The sequence below is a fragment of the Chionomys nivalis genome, chromosome 10 (assembly GCF_950005125.1).
Source record: "Chionomys nivalis chromosome 10, mChiNiv1.1, whole genome shotgun sequence".
NCBI classification, from domain to species: domain Eukaryota; kingdom Metazoa; phylum Chordata; class Mammalia; order Rodentia; family Cricetidae; genus Chionomys; species Chionomys nivalis.
The window spans coordinates 16,661,713-16,682,691 of record NC_080095.1 but is presented as its reverse complement, the minus strand read 5'-3'; the positions used below and the strand labels follow the sequence as shown (position 1 = coordinate 16,682,691).

Genomic DNA, 20,979 nt, shown 5'->3' with positions numbered 1-20,979 from the left:
CCCTTTGAGAATAAGGGGTGAGGGTCCCACACTCAGTATCTAACTTAAATTCTACTCTCTTGAGATTATTCTGTAAAAGATTTACGGTAATCATTGACATAGCCCCAGACTATGCACATCCTAAATAAAGTGACTTCTGTACACAGAGCTCTGGATTCTCAGATGTCGACTCAAGCATTTCCGAGTGCTGTATGGGTATGTGAATGGCCTGGTACAGCTGTCACCATTGAGTGAGCTTCTGTAGCTTACCAAGCACATAGCTTTAGTCTTTTTTTTTTTTTTTTTTTTTTTTTTTGGTTTTTCGAGACAGGGTTTCTCTGTGGTTTTGGAGCCATAGCTTTAGTCTTAAAAATAAAAACAAGCTGGGCGGTGGTGCCACATGCCTTTAACCCCCGCATCCAGGATGCAGAGGCCAGCTTGATCTATAGAGTTAGTTCTAGGACAGCCAGGGTTATACAAAGGATTCCTGTCTCGAAAAACAAAACAAAACAAACAAACAAAAAAACCCACAAAACAAAAACTCTATGTATGTAGCCCTGGAACCCATGACCTTATGACTTATTCTGAGTTAAGATTCCAGGTGCCCTTAATTTATGCCTGGTGGATAATGATAGTAAGTGGCTACACTAGCATTTGAACTTGGCAGACTCTCTAGTCTGAACTAATGTAGCTTCGCAGTGGCATGCTTGCCTAGATGCATACAAGCCACTGGGTTCAGTCCTCAGTACTGAAAACAACAATAGCAACAAACTATTGTAGGGGATAGAGAGATGGCCCAGCAGTTAAGACCTTTTGTAGGGGGGCTGGAGAGATGGCTCAGTGGTTAAGAGCATTGCCTGCTCTTCCAAAGGTCCTGAGTTCAATTCCCAGCAACCACATGGTGGCTCACAACCATCTGTAATGAGGTCTGGTGCCCTCTTCTGGCCTTCAGGCATACACAGAAAGAATATTGTATACATAATAAATAACTAAATAAATATTAAAAAAAACATTAAAAAAAAAGACCTTTTGTAGAAGCGGGGTGGTGGTGGTGCATGCCTTTAATCCCAGCACTCGGGAGGCAGAGGCAGGTGGATCTCTGTGAGTTCGAGGCCAGCCTCGTCTACAAAGGGAGTTCCAGGACAGGCTCTAAAGATACAGAGAAACCCTGTCTCGAAAAAACAAACAAACAAACAAACAAAAAAGACCTTTTGTAGAGGACCTGGGTTCAGTTTCCAGCACCCTCATAGTGACGCACAACCATCCCTAATTCTAGTTCCAGGGAATCTTCTGAACTCCCAAGGGTACCAGCTATGCATGTGGTACACATATGTATATATAAGCAAAACACTTATACACATATGCATTATATAACTTAAAAAGAAAAACTGTTGCTCTTGTTGTTTTTAGTTAGGTAGGTAGGCGGTTCAAGATACCATCCTGATGTAGCCCAAACTAGCCTGGAATTCACCATGTAGCTTAAACTAGCCTCAAGCTTGTGATCCTCCTACGTCGGCCTCTTAAGTTCTGGGATTGTTGGCAAGCACCACCATGCCCATTTCCCATTGCTATTTACTTATTTATTTATTTGGTGGATAATATTTCACAGATTCAACTGCTCAAGTCCCCCAAACATTGAAGATAATCATAATTAATATTTAAACTATAATTACAAATTTAATATATCAAAAATTTTTCAAATCTTCAAACACTTAACAAGGAAGAGTTGTGAATGAAAGATGAACCCTAGCAAAATAAACTGAAGTTACTGTCAGAGACATAGAGCTTAAACTGCTAAGGATAAGAAAAACTCTTAGGCTGCACATGGTGGCACCACAAGTCGTTAATCCAAGCACTGGGGCAACAGAGGCAAGTGGATCTCAGTGAGTTCAAGGCCAACCTGTTCTACACAGCAAGTTCCAGGACAACCAGGCCTATTAGAGAGCCCCTGTCTCAGACAGAACAAACAAACAAAAACAAAACTCTTAAACATAACTAGAAGAAGTAGCCTATTACCTGTAGGGGATGGTGGTTTAAATGACTGTCAGAAGACAGCAGTACATATTCCGAAAGAACTACCCAGCCGAGGATGGTAGCACACACTTGTCTCAGCTACCTGAGAACCTGTGGTCCCCAAACAACACAGCAAGACCTCTCTTAAAACAAACAAAACTTCCAAGAACTTCCTAGCCTCGAAATGTCTTTTATAAACAAGAGATATCTGGGTGTCATGGCTCACACCTGGAATCCTAGTACTTGACAGGCTAGACAGGCAGATTGCTATGATTTTAAGGTTAACCTGGACTACTGAGTGAGACCCTCTCTCAGAAAAATCAAGGTAAACCAGATGGCAAAAACCTAGCTTTCCTAGCTTTCAGGAGGCTGAGGTAGCCTCCTGAGATTGTGAGTCTGAGGCCAGCCAGTTCTACACAGCAAGTTCCAGGCCTGCCAGAGTTTTATACAACAAATAATTAAACAAATAGAAGAGAAGGAAAAGGAGGGATGGGAAACAAAGTTTTCTTAGTTAAAGGAAAACAGAATATTGATTGTCAAGACCTGCTCTGAAGTTATTGTTTACGGAAATCCTTCAGAGGGAACAGCATCAGGAATGAAAGAACAGTTAGAGTAAATTCTTAGGGAAATAAAATAGGTTATTTTTTCCATATTGAGTTCTTTAAGATATATTTGACAGTTGAAATCAATGTGTGTAGATAAGTCATATGAAAGACAGTAATAACATGAGTGGGGTGCTATATGGTGCTAAGGATCATATATTCTGTTTGCAGAGGTGAAAAGTATGTGTGATGGGCTGGGCGGTGGTGGCGCACGCCTTTAATCCCAGCACTTGGGAGGCAGAGGCAGGTGAATCTCTGTGAGTTCGAGACCAGCCTCGTCTACAAGAGCTAGTTCCAGGACAGGCTCCAAAGCCACAGAGAAACCCTGTCTCGAAAAACCAAAAAAAAAAAAGAAAAGAAAAGAAAAGTATATGTGAGTTAGGGATGCAGCTCAGTCTGGTAGAGCACATGCTTACTAAGTACAAGCCTATGAACCCCCAGGTTAAATATGCATATTTATTTACTACATATACAAGTATTTAAGTGCAAATGATTCAAATATATCTAAAAGACAGAAATTGGGGCTGGAGAGATAGCTCAGTGGTTAAGAGCACTGCCTGTTGTTCCAAAGGTCCTGAGTTCAATTCCCAGCAACCACGTGGTTGCTCACAACCATCTGTAGTAAGATCTGGTGCCCCCTTCTGGCCTGAAGAACAATGTATATCTAATGAATAAATAAATCTTTAAAAAAAAAAACAAAAACAGAAATTGTCAGAGCAAATTCACAAAAAGATGAAGAAGGCAAGACATAGAAGCATGTGCCTGTTACTGTGTGTGTGTGTGTGTGTGTGTGTGTGTGTGTGTGTGTGTGTGTGAGATCCCTGAAGCTCATTGGCCAGCCAGAGGTTCAGTTTCAGTGAGAGACCCTGCTGAAAACAAAGATGATGAACTGGCAGTATGATTCTCAGGTAAAGGCACTTGCTGCTTGGAACCCGTGTAGTGGAAGGAGAGAACCAGTTTCTACAGTTTGTCCTTGAACCTCTACATGTGTACATAGGATGTGCTTATTCATACACACAAATAAGTAAATGTAAAGCAATTGAAGAAAGACACATATTCTTTACAAATACATGTGGGGCATTCACCAAGATTATGAGTCATAAAATGTGCCACCACAAGTTTAAGTTAGACTGCACTGTTTTGCTGTTTTGTGGAAACATAATTACATAAAGTGTACAGTTTGATGAATACACACATACACACCATCCCTGGTAATCACCTAGATTGGATAAAGAACATGTATACAGAGGCCAAAAAGAGCATCAATCATCTTCCTCTGTCTCTCTTTGCTTTGTTGCCTTGAAACAGAGTCTTTTACTGAACCAGAAACTTGCCATGTTGCATAGGCTAGCTGACCATTGAGGTCCCAGGATCCATCTATCTCAGCACTTCAGTGCTGGGGTTATAGTCATATACACACATTCCTGCCTTTTTTTTTTTTTTTTTTATAACTTGAATACTAGGGAGTTGAACTCAGATCCTCAAGCTTGTACTGTAAACATTCTTAGTTACTGAGTCATCTCCTCAATCCCTTGAAATAGCAACTCTTTGTTTTGTTTTTTTCAAGACAGGGTTTCTTTGTGTAGCTCTGGCTGTCCCAGAATTTGCTGTGTAGACCAGGCTGGCCTCAAACTCAGAGATCTGCCTGTCTTTGCCTCCTGAATGCTAGGATTAAAGGCATGTACCAATACTGCCCAGCAAAATGGCATCTTTTAAAATGAAGTTATGTCCTAAGGAAGGAAGCAGACCTTTAATGTGGTAAATATAGTATGTGCTTTTGTGAGTAGTATCTTTGGAATTCCGCCACCAGCTCCCCACCCCCAGGTGGTGGGAGGGGGCAGATGGAAACACAAGAATTTCTTCTTATTGGCCAAAAATATAATGATGATGGACCAGAGTTTCCAACTGTCTGATCTGAAGCTAAATACATGATGTCTCTTTGCTTAGTCTTCAGCTTATAATTTCTTGGCCTTTCCTTCAGGTTCCTCTATGGTTTGATACCCAAGGAAGGTTCCTAGCTCTCAGTTTCACAGTGTTTCCATGCTTATTCTCCTTTAAATTCAGACAGCAGCTATCTTTGGAGTCAGTATTTTCTCTCATGCCAGGTCCTCAATCTGTGTAAAACGTACTGTGGGCAGTCTCTGCCTTTGTGGAGCTATAAGTCTAAAGAAAAGACCAGAAAAATAAGAGAAGTAAACTAAGTAAAATATCAAGCAAATGAAGCAGAACAAACCGGTCAAGGGGCTAACAGGTGTCAAGAGGTGTGGTAGCAATTAGCAGGAAGTCCAAGGAACATCCAGCTGAGAACATGACACTTAACAAACATTTCATGAGCATGCCCAACACAGTATGTTGATCCTCCTGTAGTGGTCCATTCTGGCAGGAGGATTGTAAAGGCCCTGAGCCTGGTCGTGTCCATCCTGTTTTTCAGTCCAAAGAGTCAGGGTTCAGAAAGTGATGAATATTTCATTCAGTTCAATCTGGTATAGTTTCTAAAGTGATGCAGAAATTTGTCTCTTCATGCAGCTAAAGGTGTGTTTGTCTAATGTATTCCTTTGCCATTCCCTATGAAAGTAACTTCTGGATCTGGTGATTAGGGGCCTATGATGTCTACTCATTGATGTGTTGGTATCATTGTAACAGGGAGGCCCTCACATGTCCTTACCATGGGTTGTTCCAATTCATTAATGGCTAGGTGTAGTGATATTTCATTTGTATTTTAATAAATAAAGCTTGCCTGAAGTTCAGAGAATAAAACAGCCGCACTGATCAATCTTACAGACCAGGCAGTGGTGACACACACCTCTAATCCCAGTAACCACACTAGTTTGCTCTAGAAACCAGGTGGTAGTGGTGCACACCTTTAATTCCAGCTCTAGAGAGGAATATAAGACAGGAGGAGACAGCTCTCATACACAGTCTCATTCTGAGATTCCTGGAGGCAGAATCGCCATTTTAGACTGAGGTAGAACAGCCAATGGCTGGCTGTTCTGCTTTTCTGACCTTCTGGTTGAACCCCAATTTCTGTCTCTGTTTTTTTTTTTTATTAATTGTGCTACAGCTAGGAATTTAATTTTCAAATTTTTTTTTTTTTCGAGACAGGGTTTCTCTGTGGATTTGGAGAAAAATTTTTGATAATGGCTCCTGTCTCCATATTTAGGAGTCTGAGGCAGAAGATCGATCTGTTTAAAGCCATTGTGGGCTATGTAATATGTTCTAGGCCAGCCTGGGCTATCTGTCTTGGCACACCCTCATTTTGGATTTGGAGTCACAGATGATTGTGAGCTGCCTTGTGGGTTCTGGGTACTGATCCCAGGTTCTCCAGAAGAGTAGCCAGTGCACTATTAACCTCTGATATCTTAAAATCTCCAACCACATAATAGTTCTTCATTCCCCTAGTTCAGTTTAATTCTAAATTTATGTCTGTGTGTGCATGTGAGGACTTTTTGTTGTTGTTATTTTCTTTTTCAGAGAGGATCTTATATGCATTCACTGTACAGTCAAGGATATCTTTTAACTCCTGATCTTTCTTCCTGTGCCCCCCAAGTGCTGGGATTACAGATGTATGCTACCATACTGGTTTATGTAGTGCTGGGGGGTCAAACCCAGGACTTCATGTGTGCCAAGCAAGTACTCTACCGAATTGAGCCATGTTCTTGGCACCCCCACACATTTGTTTTTCATGGAAATTAACAAACTGATTTTAAAATGTAGATGAAATTGTAACAAGTAAAATAGCCAGTATAGTAGTTCAAAAGAATGAGATGTGAGACAATGAGCTCATGGGAAGCCAATTACAAAGCTTCAGTAGCTAAGGCAGTGTGGCATTAGTACAAACAAGGGCAGGCCCGCAGATTACTGGCACAGAGCCAAGGGGAGACAGCCACAATGTATTTGAACACTGGAGTCATTGTGGATGTGTATAGGCTGAGGATCACTTGTCTAAACTATTTGAGACCACTACTGGTTCCACTTTCTGAGTTTGAATTGGGCTGGAGTTGGGACTGGGCAAGCTGTACTGAAGGATGTTTTCTGATAAATGGCCTGCAGCATTGAATATGGACATAGAAGGAAAATGAAGCGGGATCCTGCTTCACTTCACATGGTGATTTTGTCAGCATTTTAAGTATTGGGGTTGTGTGCTGGCAATCTAGGTGTCCCCCTTCCTGCGTCATTTGCCTCATTCTGTTGTTTAGGCTCTCTGAGCGTCAGGCCTGTGCTCCCCTCAGCCAGTGTCACTCCTTACTCCATTGTGAGTTAAGGAAGTTGCCAGAAGAGGCAGCAAGGTCGAATGAGAACTCTAACAGCTGCTCTTTGTTAGTGAAGAAGGACAAAGGCAAATTTTATGAATCTCTATCTTATTTGGCCTTCTTAACTATGTCAGACTATTTTGCACATACTAGGTATTTGATATGCTAGCAGGTTCTGCTGAAGTTTAAGCTTTGGCTCACCACAAGATGCTCATAATGAAAGCTTTGTCAGACTTCTTGGTTCCCATGAGCCAGTTCACAAAGAGCGCTTTCTCCTGATGTGGTTTTGTTCACATATAAAGGAAAAGCAGCCTGCCAAGGTGCCTGAGAAGGTGGGTGGAGCCAGCCTGATGCTTTGGTGTAGGCCCAGAAAGCCAGTCCAGGCACCTTTCAAATCAAATCTTCCTTAACAGCTTTGTTTCCTTTTGAGACAGTCTCACTTTATTGTTCAGGCTGGCCTTGAACTCATGGCAGTCCTCTTGGCTCAATCTCCTGAGTACGGGGAGTTGCCAATTTGCATTTTCCCAGTCTTCACATTTCTTTTTTTTTTTTTTTTTTTTTTTTTTAGGGTTTTTCGAGACAGGGTTTCTCTGTGGTTTTGGAGCCTGTCCTGGAACTAGCTCTTGTAGACCAGGCTGGTCTCGAACTCACAGAGATCCACCTGCCTCTCTCTCCCGAGTGCTGGGATTAAAGGCGTGCGCCACCACCGCCCGGCTTCCCAGTCTTCACATTTCTTATTATTAGATTTCTGTTTCAGGAGGTTTTATTGCTAGCCAGAAGACAGAAATTTGTGGTGTAGGAAGTTGAGAATAAGGGAGGCAGGAGACTTAACACACAATTGATTAGATCACAGATGGCTTAGATCACAGATGGCCAGAGTTATCTGAAAGAAACAGCAAGGTGACTTGATGGGTAAAGACCTGTGACCTGAGTTCAGTCTGGAGGATCCACATAGAGCAAGAAGAAAACCTATTCCTGCAAGTTATCCTCTGACCTGTACCCAGTGTACACAGCATGTGTGCACACACAGATACATATCCCAAATAAGCAAGCAGAAGAATGTCTCCCAGGCCAGATTGAGAAAGGACTGCTTTTATACCAGAAAAGAGAATGACAGAAGGGACTGTCTGCTGTGTCACTTGGAAAAACTAAGCATCAGCTCCTGTAGCAGGGAAACCTAAGAGCTGTGTCCACAGAGGGACAGTTCTATTCAAGGTCTGTGCTTCAAGCAGCTCTCTTGGTGGAACCCTTGTGGTCTGTGAGCATGATATTTGATCAGAAATTGTTCCCTTCTTGCCAAGTATTCCACAGATACTTGTTGATAGACTGTGGGGGTAGAAAACATAGGTCACTCCTCTGGGCATTCTTTGCATAGCCATTCATTTATTATAAAATAACAAGGTGGCTTTTTTACTTAATCTTCAATCTCTCAAATATCGTCATTAGTCAGTCTCCTTGGCTGATGAACAGCAGACACCAAAAAGATTGAGTATCCGGGTCATGAAGGTTAGGGCCAGACCTTCATGTGCTAAATCACCATTAGGAATGACCCACTCCAGTGCTCAAGGGGCATATACTTTAGGAAAAGCTATGATTAAAAACAAGGGAAGACTTAATCCCAATTTGAAAGCAGGGTTTTGGTGAGATGGATATGTAGTTAGAGAGAGATACATCAGAGCTGTGGAGATGCTGATGACAATGTCTTCCCAATGTGTCATCATATATGCAAGATCATATTTCACATTCACACATGAAAACAGAATTTTTTTATTATTTATTTATTTATTTTATTCTTTTTTAATTAAAATTTCCGCCTCCTCCCCGTTTCCCATTCCCCCCTCCTCCCACACATTGCCCCCTCCCCCCACTCCCCTTCCCCTCTCCCCACTCCTCCCCCCCTCCCCCAATCCATTCCCCCACCCTCTAGGTACTGAAGAGCAGTCCAAATTCCCTGCCCTGCGGGAAGTCTATCTAGGTCCAAGAAGGTGAGCATCCAAATAGGCTAGGCTCCCACAAAGCCAGTTCATGTATTAGGATCGAAACCTAGTGCCATTGTCCTTGGCTTCTCATCAGCCTTCATTGTCCGCCATGTTCAGAGAGTCCGGTTTCATCCCATGCTTATTCAGTCCCAGTCCAGCTGGCCTTGGTGAGCTCCCAATAGATCAGTTCCACTGTCACAGTGGGTGGGTGCACCCCTCGTGGTCCTGACTTCCTTGCTCATGTTCTCCCTCCTTCTGCTCCTCATTTGGACCTTAAGAGCTCAGTTCGTTGCTCAACATTGGGTCTCTGTCTCTACCTCGATCCATCGCCAGATGAAGGTTCTAAGGTGATATGCAAGATATTCATCAGTATAGGATAGGGTCATTTCAGGTTCCCTCTCCTCAGTTGCCCAAGGTACCAGCTGGGGACATCTCCCTGTACACCTGCAAGCCCCTCTAGAGTCAAGTCTCTTGCCAACCCTAAGATGGCTCCCTTAATTAGGATATATATTTCTCTGCTCCCGTATCCACCCTTCCTATATCCCAACCATCCCATTCCCCCAAGCTCCCCCCACATGCACAAAACTCAAGTCCAACTCAAGTTGGATTAAAGACCTCAATATCAGTCCGAACACACTGACCCTGATAGAAGAGAAAGTGGGAAGTACTCTACAACACATGGGCACAGGAGATCACTTCCTACATATAACCCCAGCAGCACAGACATTAAGGACAACATTGAATAAATGGGACCTCCTGAAACTGAGAAGCTTCTATAAAGCAAAGGACACTGTCACTAAGACAAAAAGGCAACCCACTGACTGGGAGAAGATCTTCACCAACCCTGCAATAGACAAAGGTCTGATCTCCAAAATATATAAAGAACTCAAGAAACTAGACTTTAAAATGCTAATTAACCCAATTAAAAAATGGGGCACTGAACTGAACAGAGAATTCTCAACAGAAGAAATTCAAATGGCCAAATGACACTTAAGGTCATGCTCAACCTCCTTAGCGATAAGAGAAATGCAAATTAAAACAACTTTGAGATACCATCTTACACCTGTCAGAATGGCTAAAATCAAAAACACCAATGATAGCCTTTGCTGGAGAGGTTATGGAGTAAGGGGCACACTCATCCATTGCTGGTGGGAATGCAAACTTGTGCAACCACTTTGGAAATCAGTGTGATGATTTCTCAGGAAATTTGGGATCAACCTACCCCAAGATCCAGTAATACCACTCTTGGGAATATACCCAAGAGATGCCCTATCATATGACCAAAGCATTTGTTCAACTATGTTCATAGCAGCATTGTTTGTAATAACCAGAACCTGGAAACAACCTAGATGCCCTTCAAAGGAAGAATGGATGAAGAAAGTGTGGAATATATACATATTAGAGTACTACTCAGCGTTAAAAAACAATGACATTGAATTTTGCATGCAAATGAATGGAAATAGAAAACACTATCCTGAGTGAGGTATCCCAGACCCAAAAAGATGAACATGGGATGTACTCACTCATAATTGGTTTCTAGCCATAAATAAAGGACATTGAGCATATAATTTGTGATCCTAGAGAAGCTAAATAAGAAGGTGAATCCAAAGAAAAACGTATAGTCATCCGCCTGGATAGGGGAAGTAGACAAGATTGCCGGGCAAAAACTGGGAACTTGCGGGTGAGGTGGCATGGGGCTAAGGGGAAATGGGGTGAGAAACATGAAAACAGAATTTTAACTGAGTGTGGTGGTACACGCTGTAATCCCAACACTTGTGATACAGCCAGGGCTACACAGAGAAACCCTATCTCGAAAAGAATGAGACTAGCCTGGGTAACATAGGGTCAGTAACAGGCAAGAAGAATATCATATCAAAGCATTTTGTGTTGTTTGACTGACTGTCATCCGGGGCAGCAACATTGCCTATCTGTCTTTCTGTACCTGTCAGGCCTGACCATATTCTCCTATGACCCCCCTCTCATACTTGATGCATTTGATAGAAAAGTATGAGAATCCAGACTTCTCTACAGATTACAGCACAGGCTCTCTTCAGATTAATTGTCTGGCTGTAGCATCTTTAAAGTGAGAGAAAAACTCAGTGCTTGATGCTGAATGGAGCAGATTATTATTGTTACTGCTTGTAATTGGATGTTTCCTTCTCCTACCGCCCGGTCCAAATAACTGACTCAGAGGCTTAATATAAATTATAAATGCTCAGCTAATAGTTTAGGCTTATTACTTATAAATTACTTATATTTAAATAAACCCATATTAATATTTATGCCTTGCTACGAGGTTTGTGACTTATCTCACTTTTTTTAAGATTGATTTATTCATTATGTATACAGTGTTCTGAAGGCCAGAAGAGGGCACCAGATCTTCCTACAGATGGTTGTGAGCCACCATGTGGTTGCTGGGAATTGAACTCAGGACCTCTGAAACAGTAGGCAGTGCTCTTAACTGCTGAGCCATCTCTCTAGCCCCATTATCTCACTTTTTACATGTCCTGCTTGCTGGCTGCCTGGCATCTTCTTTAACTCCCCTGACTCCGCTCTCCTTCCTCCCATCATTCATTCTGTTTGGCTTTTCCGCCTAACTTTTTTTGCAACTGGCCTGATAGCTTTTTATTAACCAATGAACATAGTCCACAGCAGCTCCTCCTCTTCTCCCTTATACCAGGGCCTTGTGCATGTACTTTACTACTGAGCACCATCCTTTCATTCCTTCCTTCCAGTCAGTGCCTGGGAGAAGACATACCCCTTTGGAGTTCATTTGCCAGCCGAGTGATCTGGCGTACTCTTAGTTACGGTTAGATCCTGGGAGTTACAGCTCTTGCAGAGGTTGTGCATCCCAGCTTCTCTCTGTGTCTCACTTGGAGTCCATTCTCCTCAGCTCTCCTTAGCTGAGATCTCAAGGCTCTGGGTGGCAGCTAGCAGCTGGGAAGGCAGTCCCAGGGCATTTGTGGCTTCAGCGCTGCTTTCTGCCTGCTTTGGCTGCATTGTCTTTATTTTTGGTTCTGCAGATTTTCCTTACTTTTGTGAAAATGCAGCAATACAGTTCAAAGGGCTTTTTTCTTTTCTGTCTTAGTATTTCCAGGTGTGTTTGTACTGTGTGAGGTTGAAGCCTCGTAGTCTGTTTCTGTTTAAACCATGGTTGAGTGCTGGTAGTCTGATTCTTGGGGTAATTTGGTTCTTAGAAACCATGACATTTATTAATGTTCAATTAATATTAATTCAAGCTTAGCAATAGGCTTATTAGAAAACACATGTATACATACTGCAGTGGAGACTGAATGATTATTTTTATTTTGAAACTATTCAGAAACATTATAAACTGTTCTAAGTTTGTGCTATGGCAAGCAAAATCTCTAACAAGCTACTTAGCTTCCCTGTGTACTGTGGACTTTCTACTTAAATATTCTTAGGGAAAATGTTCTTTCAATATCCTGTTACCATGTTAAGAATTTGTATATCCAAAATGTATTATGTCACCTTCTACCTTAGAAGCAGTGTCAGTGAATTTTTCTAGTGGCACTAGATAATAAAATTCCTTTTGGGGCTGGAGAGATGGCTCAGTGGTTCAGAGCATTGCCTGCTCTTCCAAAGGTCCTGAGTTCAATTCCCAGCAACCACATGGTGGCTCACAACCATCTGTAATGAGGTCTGGTGCCCTCTTCTGGCTGCTGACATACACACAGACAGAATAGTGTACACATAATAAATAAATATTAAAATTCCTTTTATCCTCTTTCCTCTTCACATCCCTAACAGACTATCTATCAGCAAGATCTTTGACTTTACTCAGAGAAGGCCCAGAGCCCAGAGCTGAGGCCTAGCAGATTCTAGAGACAACAGTCATACTTGCTTGTGGACCCTGACTTGATTCTGACTGCCTTTGACAAGTCATGCAGCTTCTTGGAGCTCAGCCCCTCCTTTAGAACATCTCCCTTCATGGTTGACTGTAGATTCAACAACGCAGGCACAGTGCTTAGCAAGGTACCTATCACAGTCAATAAAAAAGGTTGGCACATGCCTTTAAACCCATTACTCAGGAGACAGAGACAGATGGAGCTCTGCGAGTTTGAGGCCAGCCTGGTCTACATAGTGAGTATGAGTTCCAGGCTACCCAGAACTATGTAGAGAAACACTGCCTTAAAAAAGAAGTTACTACCCTGTTGTGTTGTTATCACCATCCCCAAAGATCTTGATGGAGTTTGTCAGCATTGTGGCTTTACTGCCTGGGGAACCCATTTCATTAACTGTGCTTTGCTCAACTTGACACTTGTTAACTTTGCTAACTTTGTTTCTTTTGCTGGGGAAGGGGACTTGAGACGGGGTTTCATTCTGTAGACCAGGCTGGCCTTAAACTCACAGGGATCCGCCTGCCTCTGCCTCTCAGAGTGCTGGGATTAAAGGCGTGCGCCACCACCACCCAGCAACTCTTGCTAACTTTGGCCTGAACTACTGCAGCAGACTTAAGCTGGTCTTTCTGTGTAGCCCCACTCCCTTGTTCCGCCTGCCTGCTTCTAATCATGCTTAAGACAGACCTGACTGATAACACTAGCAAGATCAAGCATCTTCAAAGGCTCCCTCTGTTTCCTATTGCTTAAGATCTGGATTTGTTAACCTGTATCACCATCTGGCATTGGATTTATTTATAGCCCATGAAAATATCCTGAAGGCTGTAAAGAACCAAATGAAAATGAGCTGTCGGGTACCACCCCCAGCTGCTGTAGGCAGCTTTTTCGTGTGCATGTCTCATAGCTCATCTATTAAGAGAACCAGGACTATAACCTACTTTGGTAAACCATAGCTTCACTTGGTCCCTAGAATTTGGAGGGTTTTCTCACATATTTGGCAGGATAACTACTGTAAAAAATTACTACATTAGAAATTAAAGGGTTTGCCAAAAGGGAAAACAGTCGTGTGATTTTTGTGAATAAATAATTTCAAAATAAAAGGTGATTTCACAAAGGATTTGAAGCTTGAATATTTGTTTGCTGTGTCATGGTTTTAATAAGCTCACCTGAAGATTGAGTCAGTGTTAGTTAATAATATATTGATCTAAGAACTATAAACATGCCAGAAACCAGTTAGAAATTCTTTTCAGGTATATTGTTTAATAACTGGACAATCCTGGGAAAGATAGGACAAGCGTCATCTGTCAGTGACTCTGTGCTTGTCCACACAGACATCTAGTTGGTCTTGGCTCTGGAGTGGACTCTGGAGTGGACTCTTCTGACTTCAGACTCCCCGCCCCCCTTTGAGACAGGGTCTCTCCACGTAGCCTTGACTGCCCTGTAACTTGCTCTGTAGACTAGGCTGGCCTTGAACTCACAGAGATCCACCTGCCTCTGCCTTCTGTGTGCTAAGATTAAAGGTGTGTGCCACCACCACCTGGCCAGACCTTCTTTTTATGTTTATTTATATTGTTTGGGAAATAACCTCTTGTCAGAACTCCTTCATCACGTTCTCTCTCCCTTGGGTTTTTGAGACAGGGTCTCTCTATACAGTCCTGATTATTCTGGAACTCACTCTGTAGTAGACCAGGCTGGCCTCCAATTTACAGAAATCCCCTCTTTCTGCCTTTAGATGCTGGAATTAAAATCGTGTACTCCTACTTCTGGTTCTCTCTCAATACGGGCTTAGTTTATTCATGATTAATCAGCATTTCTATCATTAGAAATGGCGTCTTTAAATTTTTGTTATTTTGGAGATTAAAAATTTAAAATGGAGCCGGGCGGTGGTGGCGCACGCCTTTAATCCCAGCACTCAGGAGGCAGAGGCAGGCGGATCTCTGTGAGTTCGAGGCCAGCCTGGTCTACAGAGAGAGTTCTAGGACAGGCTCCAAAGATGCAGAGAAATCCTGTCCCAAAATAACCAAAAAAAAAAAAATTTTTTTTTTAATTAGGTAGAGGGAATATAGCTTATTGGTGGAAATTTTACCTAACATGCACAAGAACATTGTTTCAATACTTAATACTGAAAGCACAAAGCAAAAAAAGGTCAATTTTTGGCACAACTAATAACATAACTCACTGTAAAGAACACATAAAAGAGCAGGAGAGATTGCTTAGTGAGCAGTAACACAAATGTCTCTTACAGAAGACCTGAGTTCTGTTCCCAGAACCTATATGGGGCTGTTCATAAGCAGCTGTAGCGTCAGCTCCAAGGAGATCTGACATCTTTGTCCTCCATGGGCACTGTATTCATAAGTGCATGCACATGTGTGTACAAACATACATAATTAAAATAATAAAAATAAATCTTAAAAAACTAATACTAACTTTACTTTGATAACAAAGCCTGACAGAGATACCAGGTAAAACCATAAACCATAAATAAAGATAAAAGCACCATCCCTTGTGAACAAATTACAGATTTGCTCAACAAAATGCTAGCAAACTAAAATCAGCAGGCTCAGCAGATATATAACTAAATTATTTATCATGATCAAAGTGAAACTGATGAATGTAAGGATAGTACAGTATATGAAGATCACTGTAAGGACTGGGATGTAACTCAGTTGGTAGAGTTCTTACCTAACATGTATGAATTCTGGGTTTGATCCCTGGCACTGCATCAAACCAAGCAAAGTGGCATATTCCTGTAATCCTTCCACTTGGAGGTAGAAGTAGGAGGATCAAGAAGTTCAAAGGTGCCAGGTGGTGGTGCATGCCTTTAGTCCCAACACTCAGGGAGGCAGAGGCAGGCGGATCTCTGTGAGTTCGAGGCCAGCCCAGTCTACAAATCAAGCTCCAGAACAGCCTGTGCTGTTATACAGAGAAACTGTGTCTCAAAAAAGCCTAAATAAATAAATAAATAAGTAGAATCTGGGTGGTGGTGGTGCACACCTGTAATTCCAATTCCGGCAGAGGCAGAGGCAGAGGCAGGTGGAACCCTCTGAGTTCAAGGCCAGCCTGGTCTAGAGAGCAAGTTCCAGGGTAGTCAGGGTTACACAGAGAAACCCCGTTTCAAAAAACCTAAATAAATATAAAAAAATAAAAGAAAAAAAGAACAGAAATTGAAAGTCATCCTCAAGTTTGAAGCCACCCCTGACTCCATGTGACTGTCTCAGAAAATTACAAGTGAAGTAGTTCGTGTTGAGGAATTATAGACATGCACTGTCACAGTCGTCTCGAAAGCACGGGTTCAAGAGATATTTGCATATTCTTCATAGCATTAGTTACATTATCTAAAGTGGGAAACAGTTCAAGTCTTCATTAAAACATGAGTGGATAGCTGGGTGTGGAGGCAGAGGCAGGTGGATCTTGAGACCAGTGTGGTCCACATAGTGAATTCCAAGTCAGGCAGGGAAAGTGAAACCTCGTAGTGAGACCCTGCCTGGAAAAAAGAAAGAGGCAGATAAGATAATGGAATACCTGTGGCTTTATTGTTGGTTTGATACTCCTTTGTATATCCTTTTATAAGGTGGTTGATAAGAGTGCCAAAATACAAGTCTTAGAAAAACTTATTAAAACAGATCATAAATATATTTAGACCCAGACAGAGTAATAATTTAAAGGGGAACCAATGTCAGCATTGAAATTTAAGGTTAGAGAGGAACAGCCTAAAGCTTTCAAACAGGCAACTTTAATTTATCCAGTAATCTTATAGGAAGAACTGCCAAATGATAGATATCCCCAAGGCTGTGCAAGAGCTGAGTGGACTCCTATGGAAGTATTATATTTAAGGAGATTCAAGGAAGTGATAATCTCATATGGAGCGCGTTCACCTTTTGTAAAGCAGATGTTAAACTCGTCAACTTGTAATAAAATTATCCCTTAAGACTGGAGAGATTTGGTTACAGCAGTCTTGGAGCCTGGTTTTCTTTTATAGTGGAGGACCTGGTGGAAAGATGAGGCTTCGACTATTGAACAATGACGTAGGGCTAGAGGTATGAAAATCTCCCAAGACCAACTTCTTGGAGAGACAGATTATGCTAATGTATATACAAAGGCAGTCTCTATATGATGACCACACATTGGGTACAGAAGCTTTGAATGCTTGGGACAGAATTGGAAAAGTAGGAAAGAAAATTGAGTCATTTACTAACATTATACAGATCCCAGAAGAAACTTTCACAGGTTTCTTACAAAGACTGACTTCAGCAGTAAATAGAATGATAGATAGCAAGTTCAGAAGCTAGACAAATAAGAATTGAATCTCTGGCTTTTGAAAATAATTATGCACAATGCAAAGGGATAATTAGGCTGTTACAGACAAGACCAGAGAGATAGATAGAATCAGTATTGAATCTCATGACCATGATGATGCTTGGATAGGAAAGGTGATTTCCAGAGGTTTGAAGAAAAATAGAAATGTCAAATGTTATAATTGTGGCAAACAAGGTCACCTTAAAAGGGATTATAGACAGAGTGTTCCTAGAAACAATGTTTTTTCTTTTTCTTTTAGATTTATTTATTTATTTTGTTTACAGTGTTCTGTCTGCATGTCTGCCTGCAGGCCGGAAGGGGGCACCAGATTTCATTATAGATGGTTGTGAGCCACCATGTGGTTGCTGGGAATTGAACTCAGGACCTCTGGAAGAGCAATCAGTGCTCTTTTTTAGAGCTGGCTTTGGAGTTGGAGTATGGCTCTGTCCTTCTATAAATCCAAGCATTCTTATTGAAGTAAAATCCCAAATTTCTGTCTCATAACAGAAGAGCCACCTGATATGGAACAAGAGAAAAACCAAAATTTTGGAACTATTCTATTGCACTAATCTCTTAATCCTTTGGTTTTATTTAGACTCTTTAAAGCTTTTCTTAAGGTATAACTATTATATCAGAATTTCCTATATATATATATATATATATATATATATATATATATATATATATATTTTAAAATTTTTGTCATGATATTAATGGTTTTATAGAATACTAATTATTACTAGAAAAAGGCCTCATCTAGTTTCCTGTACATGATTTTGGGTTTGAGTCTCTATTGGGTAACTAGAAATTAAGTTTTTGTACTCTGGATGTATGTACATAATGAACTATGATCCTTTAACCTCTTTGAGATCTGCTGCATTTAAAATATTTAAATTTTCTGCAGTTCGCCAATATCACGCCTAATAGCGACTTTTTTTTTTTTTTTTTTGGTTTTTCGAGACAGGGTTTCTCTGTGGTTTTGGAGCCTGTCCTGGAACTAGCTCTTGTAGACCAGGCTGGTCTCGAACTCACAGAGATCCACCTTCCTCTGTCTCCCGAGTGCTGGGATTAAAGGCGTGCGCCACCACCGCCCGGCTAATAGCGACTTTTGAAGTTTCCAAAAGGAGCATGGGGCCCCACAATGACGATTCCATCAGTCCTAGGAAAACACCACTAAGCTGAAAACACCACCTAAGGATTGACTTTGGACTACAAACTGCTCAGGACAATTTCTATGTGGCTAGTGATCTAACTTAACAGACTACTCTACCCAGGACTTGAGACAAGCCCTACACTTTCCCATTACACAGAGACTTGATAACCAATGATAGAGCTTCCTCTCCCAGGACTTGACAATTAACCCAGATTTTTCTTTTCAGGATCCCCTAAAGATGCCATTGCCCCCAGACAGTAGAAGTAAATTTGATAACATGACACCCACATTCTCAAGAGTTGGGAATGGGTGGGTGGTTTTTGGTCTTTCATTTGGTTATGGAATTTGTTATTGTTTAGGGGGATTGATTAAAAGTTGTTATTGGTAACGGTCAGGAAAAATGCTAAACAAAGGAGTTTAGTTCCAGGGTTCTTGTTTTGAAAAGAAAAACAGGGGATATAGATATAATAGGATGGATAGGTAGATGATTGAGTCTACTCTGAAAAGAAAAGGGAGGAGATATAGAAATATCATAAAAAGGTAGATTATTGAATCTACTTATAAACCAAAAAACAACTATTAGTTTTAAATATTTTGCATTAATATGAATTTTTGTAAACTGATACAAATTTAAGATTATTTTTGTTAGAACATACTGTATATACATTTCTAATCTTTTTCAAGGTATTGTAACTATATAACTCACTTAGCAATGTAATATAAATTTCTAGTCCTTGAAAGTTATCATTACCAACTAATTAGGGTATAAAGAAATGCAAGTTAGTAGTTAGTCATTACAATCAAACTTGTATCATATTAGTTATGTTTTCAAAATAAAACAGAGATATATTTTAGATAGACAGGTTGTTTTCAAACACTTCAGAGATCTGCAGATTATGGCATTTAAGGTGTTTTAATAACATGTTTCTTTTTTATATATGACAATGAGGCATGTCTACGCCTCACAGCACCAATCTACTTCAGAGAGGATGATAGGCATCAAAGAAACTCCATATGGAATTTACTTTCTTTGTGGCAAAAGTAAGCCATTGGGCAAGAAAGTGTTCTTGCCTTGACTGCTGACAGTGTGCTGTCCAAATTGAACAAGCAGGGCACAAAAGAAAGTGATTGCCAAACTTTGCCAAGACAAGCCCTTAACTATATTCTGCTTAACAAAAAGTCTGTCATATGTGCTAGGCCTGTGGGCTGAGAATGGGTGCCCCAGTGTTGCAGAGGAACCTTGGGTGACTCTCCAGGCAGCCAGCTGCTTTTGTCATTTCTCACGTTTGTTTTTGGAAAGAAAATATTACCTGCTTACTCTGGTAATATTATTTCCTTCTCAGGTCAGATGGATATGAAGACTTTAAAGTTATAGTTTTCTTTTTTTACTGGATTCAGAACTAAAATTCACTAAAGAGGTGTAAAGTGTGTAAAGGTTGAGAAACATTAAAAGATAGTTTGGGGGGCTGGAGAGATGGCTCAGTGGGTAAGAGCATTGCCTGCTCTTCCAAAGGTACTGAGTTCAATTCCCGGCAACCACATGGTAGCTCACAGCCATCTGTAATGATGTCTGGCGCCCTCTTCTGGCCTGCAGACATACACACAGACAGAATATTGTATACATAATAAATAAATAAATATTAAAAAAAAAAGATAGTTTGGGTATTGCAAGTTAGAACAGGAAGTGAATTAGGTACAACCTTTTGAACTCATCAAGATAGGATAGATATGGAGTATTTTCTATGAATTTATCATTTGCTAATGGACTAGACTTATTATACTTATTGCCTATATATATTGTATATAGTTATTTTACTTATTGTATATAGTTTTTCTTATATTAGTTATAAGCTTTTTTATTTTAGGCAAAAAAGGGGACAAATGCTTGCCTGAAGATCAGCAGGTAGAGCTAGCCACTAGTTAACCATAGAGGTCTGGAGGTCTGTACAGACAGACAGGAAGTGATATGGCTGGGCAGAAAAAGGAATATAAGGTGGGAGGAGGCAGGAATTCAGCCCTTTTTCAACTAAGAAGTTAGCAAAATAAGAGTTGGCTGTTTCTTGCTCCTTTGTCTCTTACCTTTCTGCATTTACTCTTAATTTTTATTATTAAGACCAAATAGAACCCTTGCAACAGTTTTGTGGGTTTTGTTGTTGTTTGCGAGCTTGCTTTGGTTTTTCATAGCCCTGCATAGCTTATTCCAGCTTGGCCTTGAACTCAGAGATCTGCTGGCCTCTTACCTCCCTAGTGCTGGAATTAAAAGTGTGCTCCACCACTACCTAGTGGGGCTTATTATTTGGTAGGTGTAAAGTTCCCACTTCACAACATGAAAATAATTCTGGAAATGGATGATGACTGTGCATTATGGATATACTGTACCAAAATGTATACAAAATCATAATTTGGGGTTCTGTTAATAGTAACAGTAATAACAGTAAGGCAGAGATCCTAGACTCATTTGTTTTCTGACTTGTACACATTTCCAGCCAGGAATTTATATGCCACAGCCCACGGATCTAGTTTCATGTTTCTGGCTTTACATCTAGTTTTCTTTTTTTCATCTAAGTGCCTCTGGTGATTTGTTTTCGGCGTGTCCTCCTTTAGGGAAAGACAGAGTCTATCACTGTGGTGAAGCTGCTGAGCTGCTTTGATGACCTTGTGGCAGCAGGCACAGCCTCTGGGAGGGTTGCTGTTTTCCAGCTCGTGTCTTCCTTGCCGGGGAGGAACAAGCAGGTGAGTGCTCAGGTTCTAGCACTGCTTCCCTTCTTGGCAGGGTCCTCATGCATCTTTAAGATGAGAAATCCTCAGAGCTGGGTGTGGTGGGCACACCTTTGATCCTCTCACTCC

At 41.1% G+C, this 20,979-nt stretch overlaps 1 protein-coding gene across 4 annotated transcripts in view; it reads left to right on the top strand.

Moving 5' to 3' along the window:
• Tecpr2 (tectonin beta-propeller repeat containing 2) overlaps nucleotides 1-20,979 on the top strand; it is a 103,620-nt gene that overhangs the window by 12,467 nt on the left and 70,174 nt on the right. For all 4 annotated transcript variants that reach the window (XM_057782970.1, XM_057782971.1, XM_057782968.1 and 1 more), the window contains exon 3: nucleotides 20,737-20,865. In XM_057782970.1, coding sequence (XP_057638953.1) covers nucleotides 20,737-20,865 — 129 coding nt within the window. The remainder of the gene's footprint in view (nucleotides 1-20,736; nucleotides 20,866-20,979) is intronic.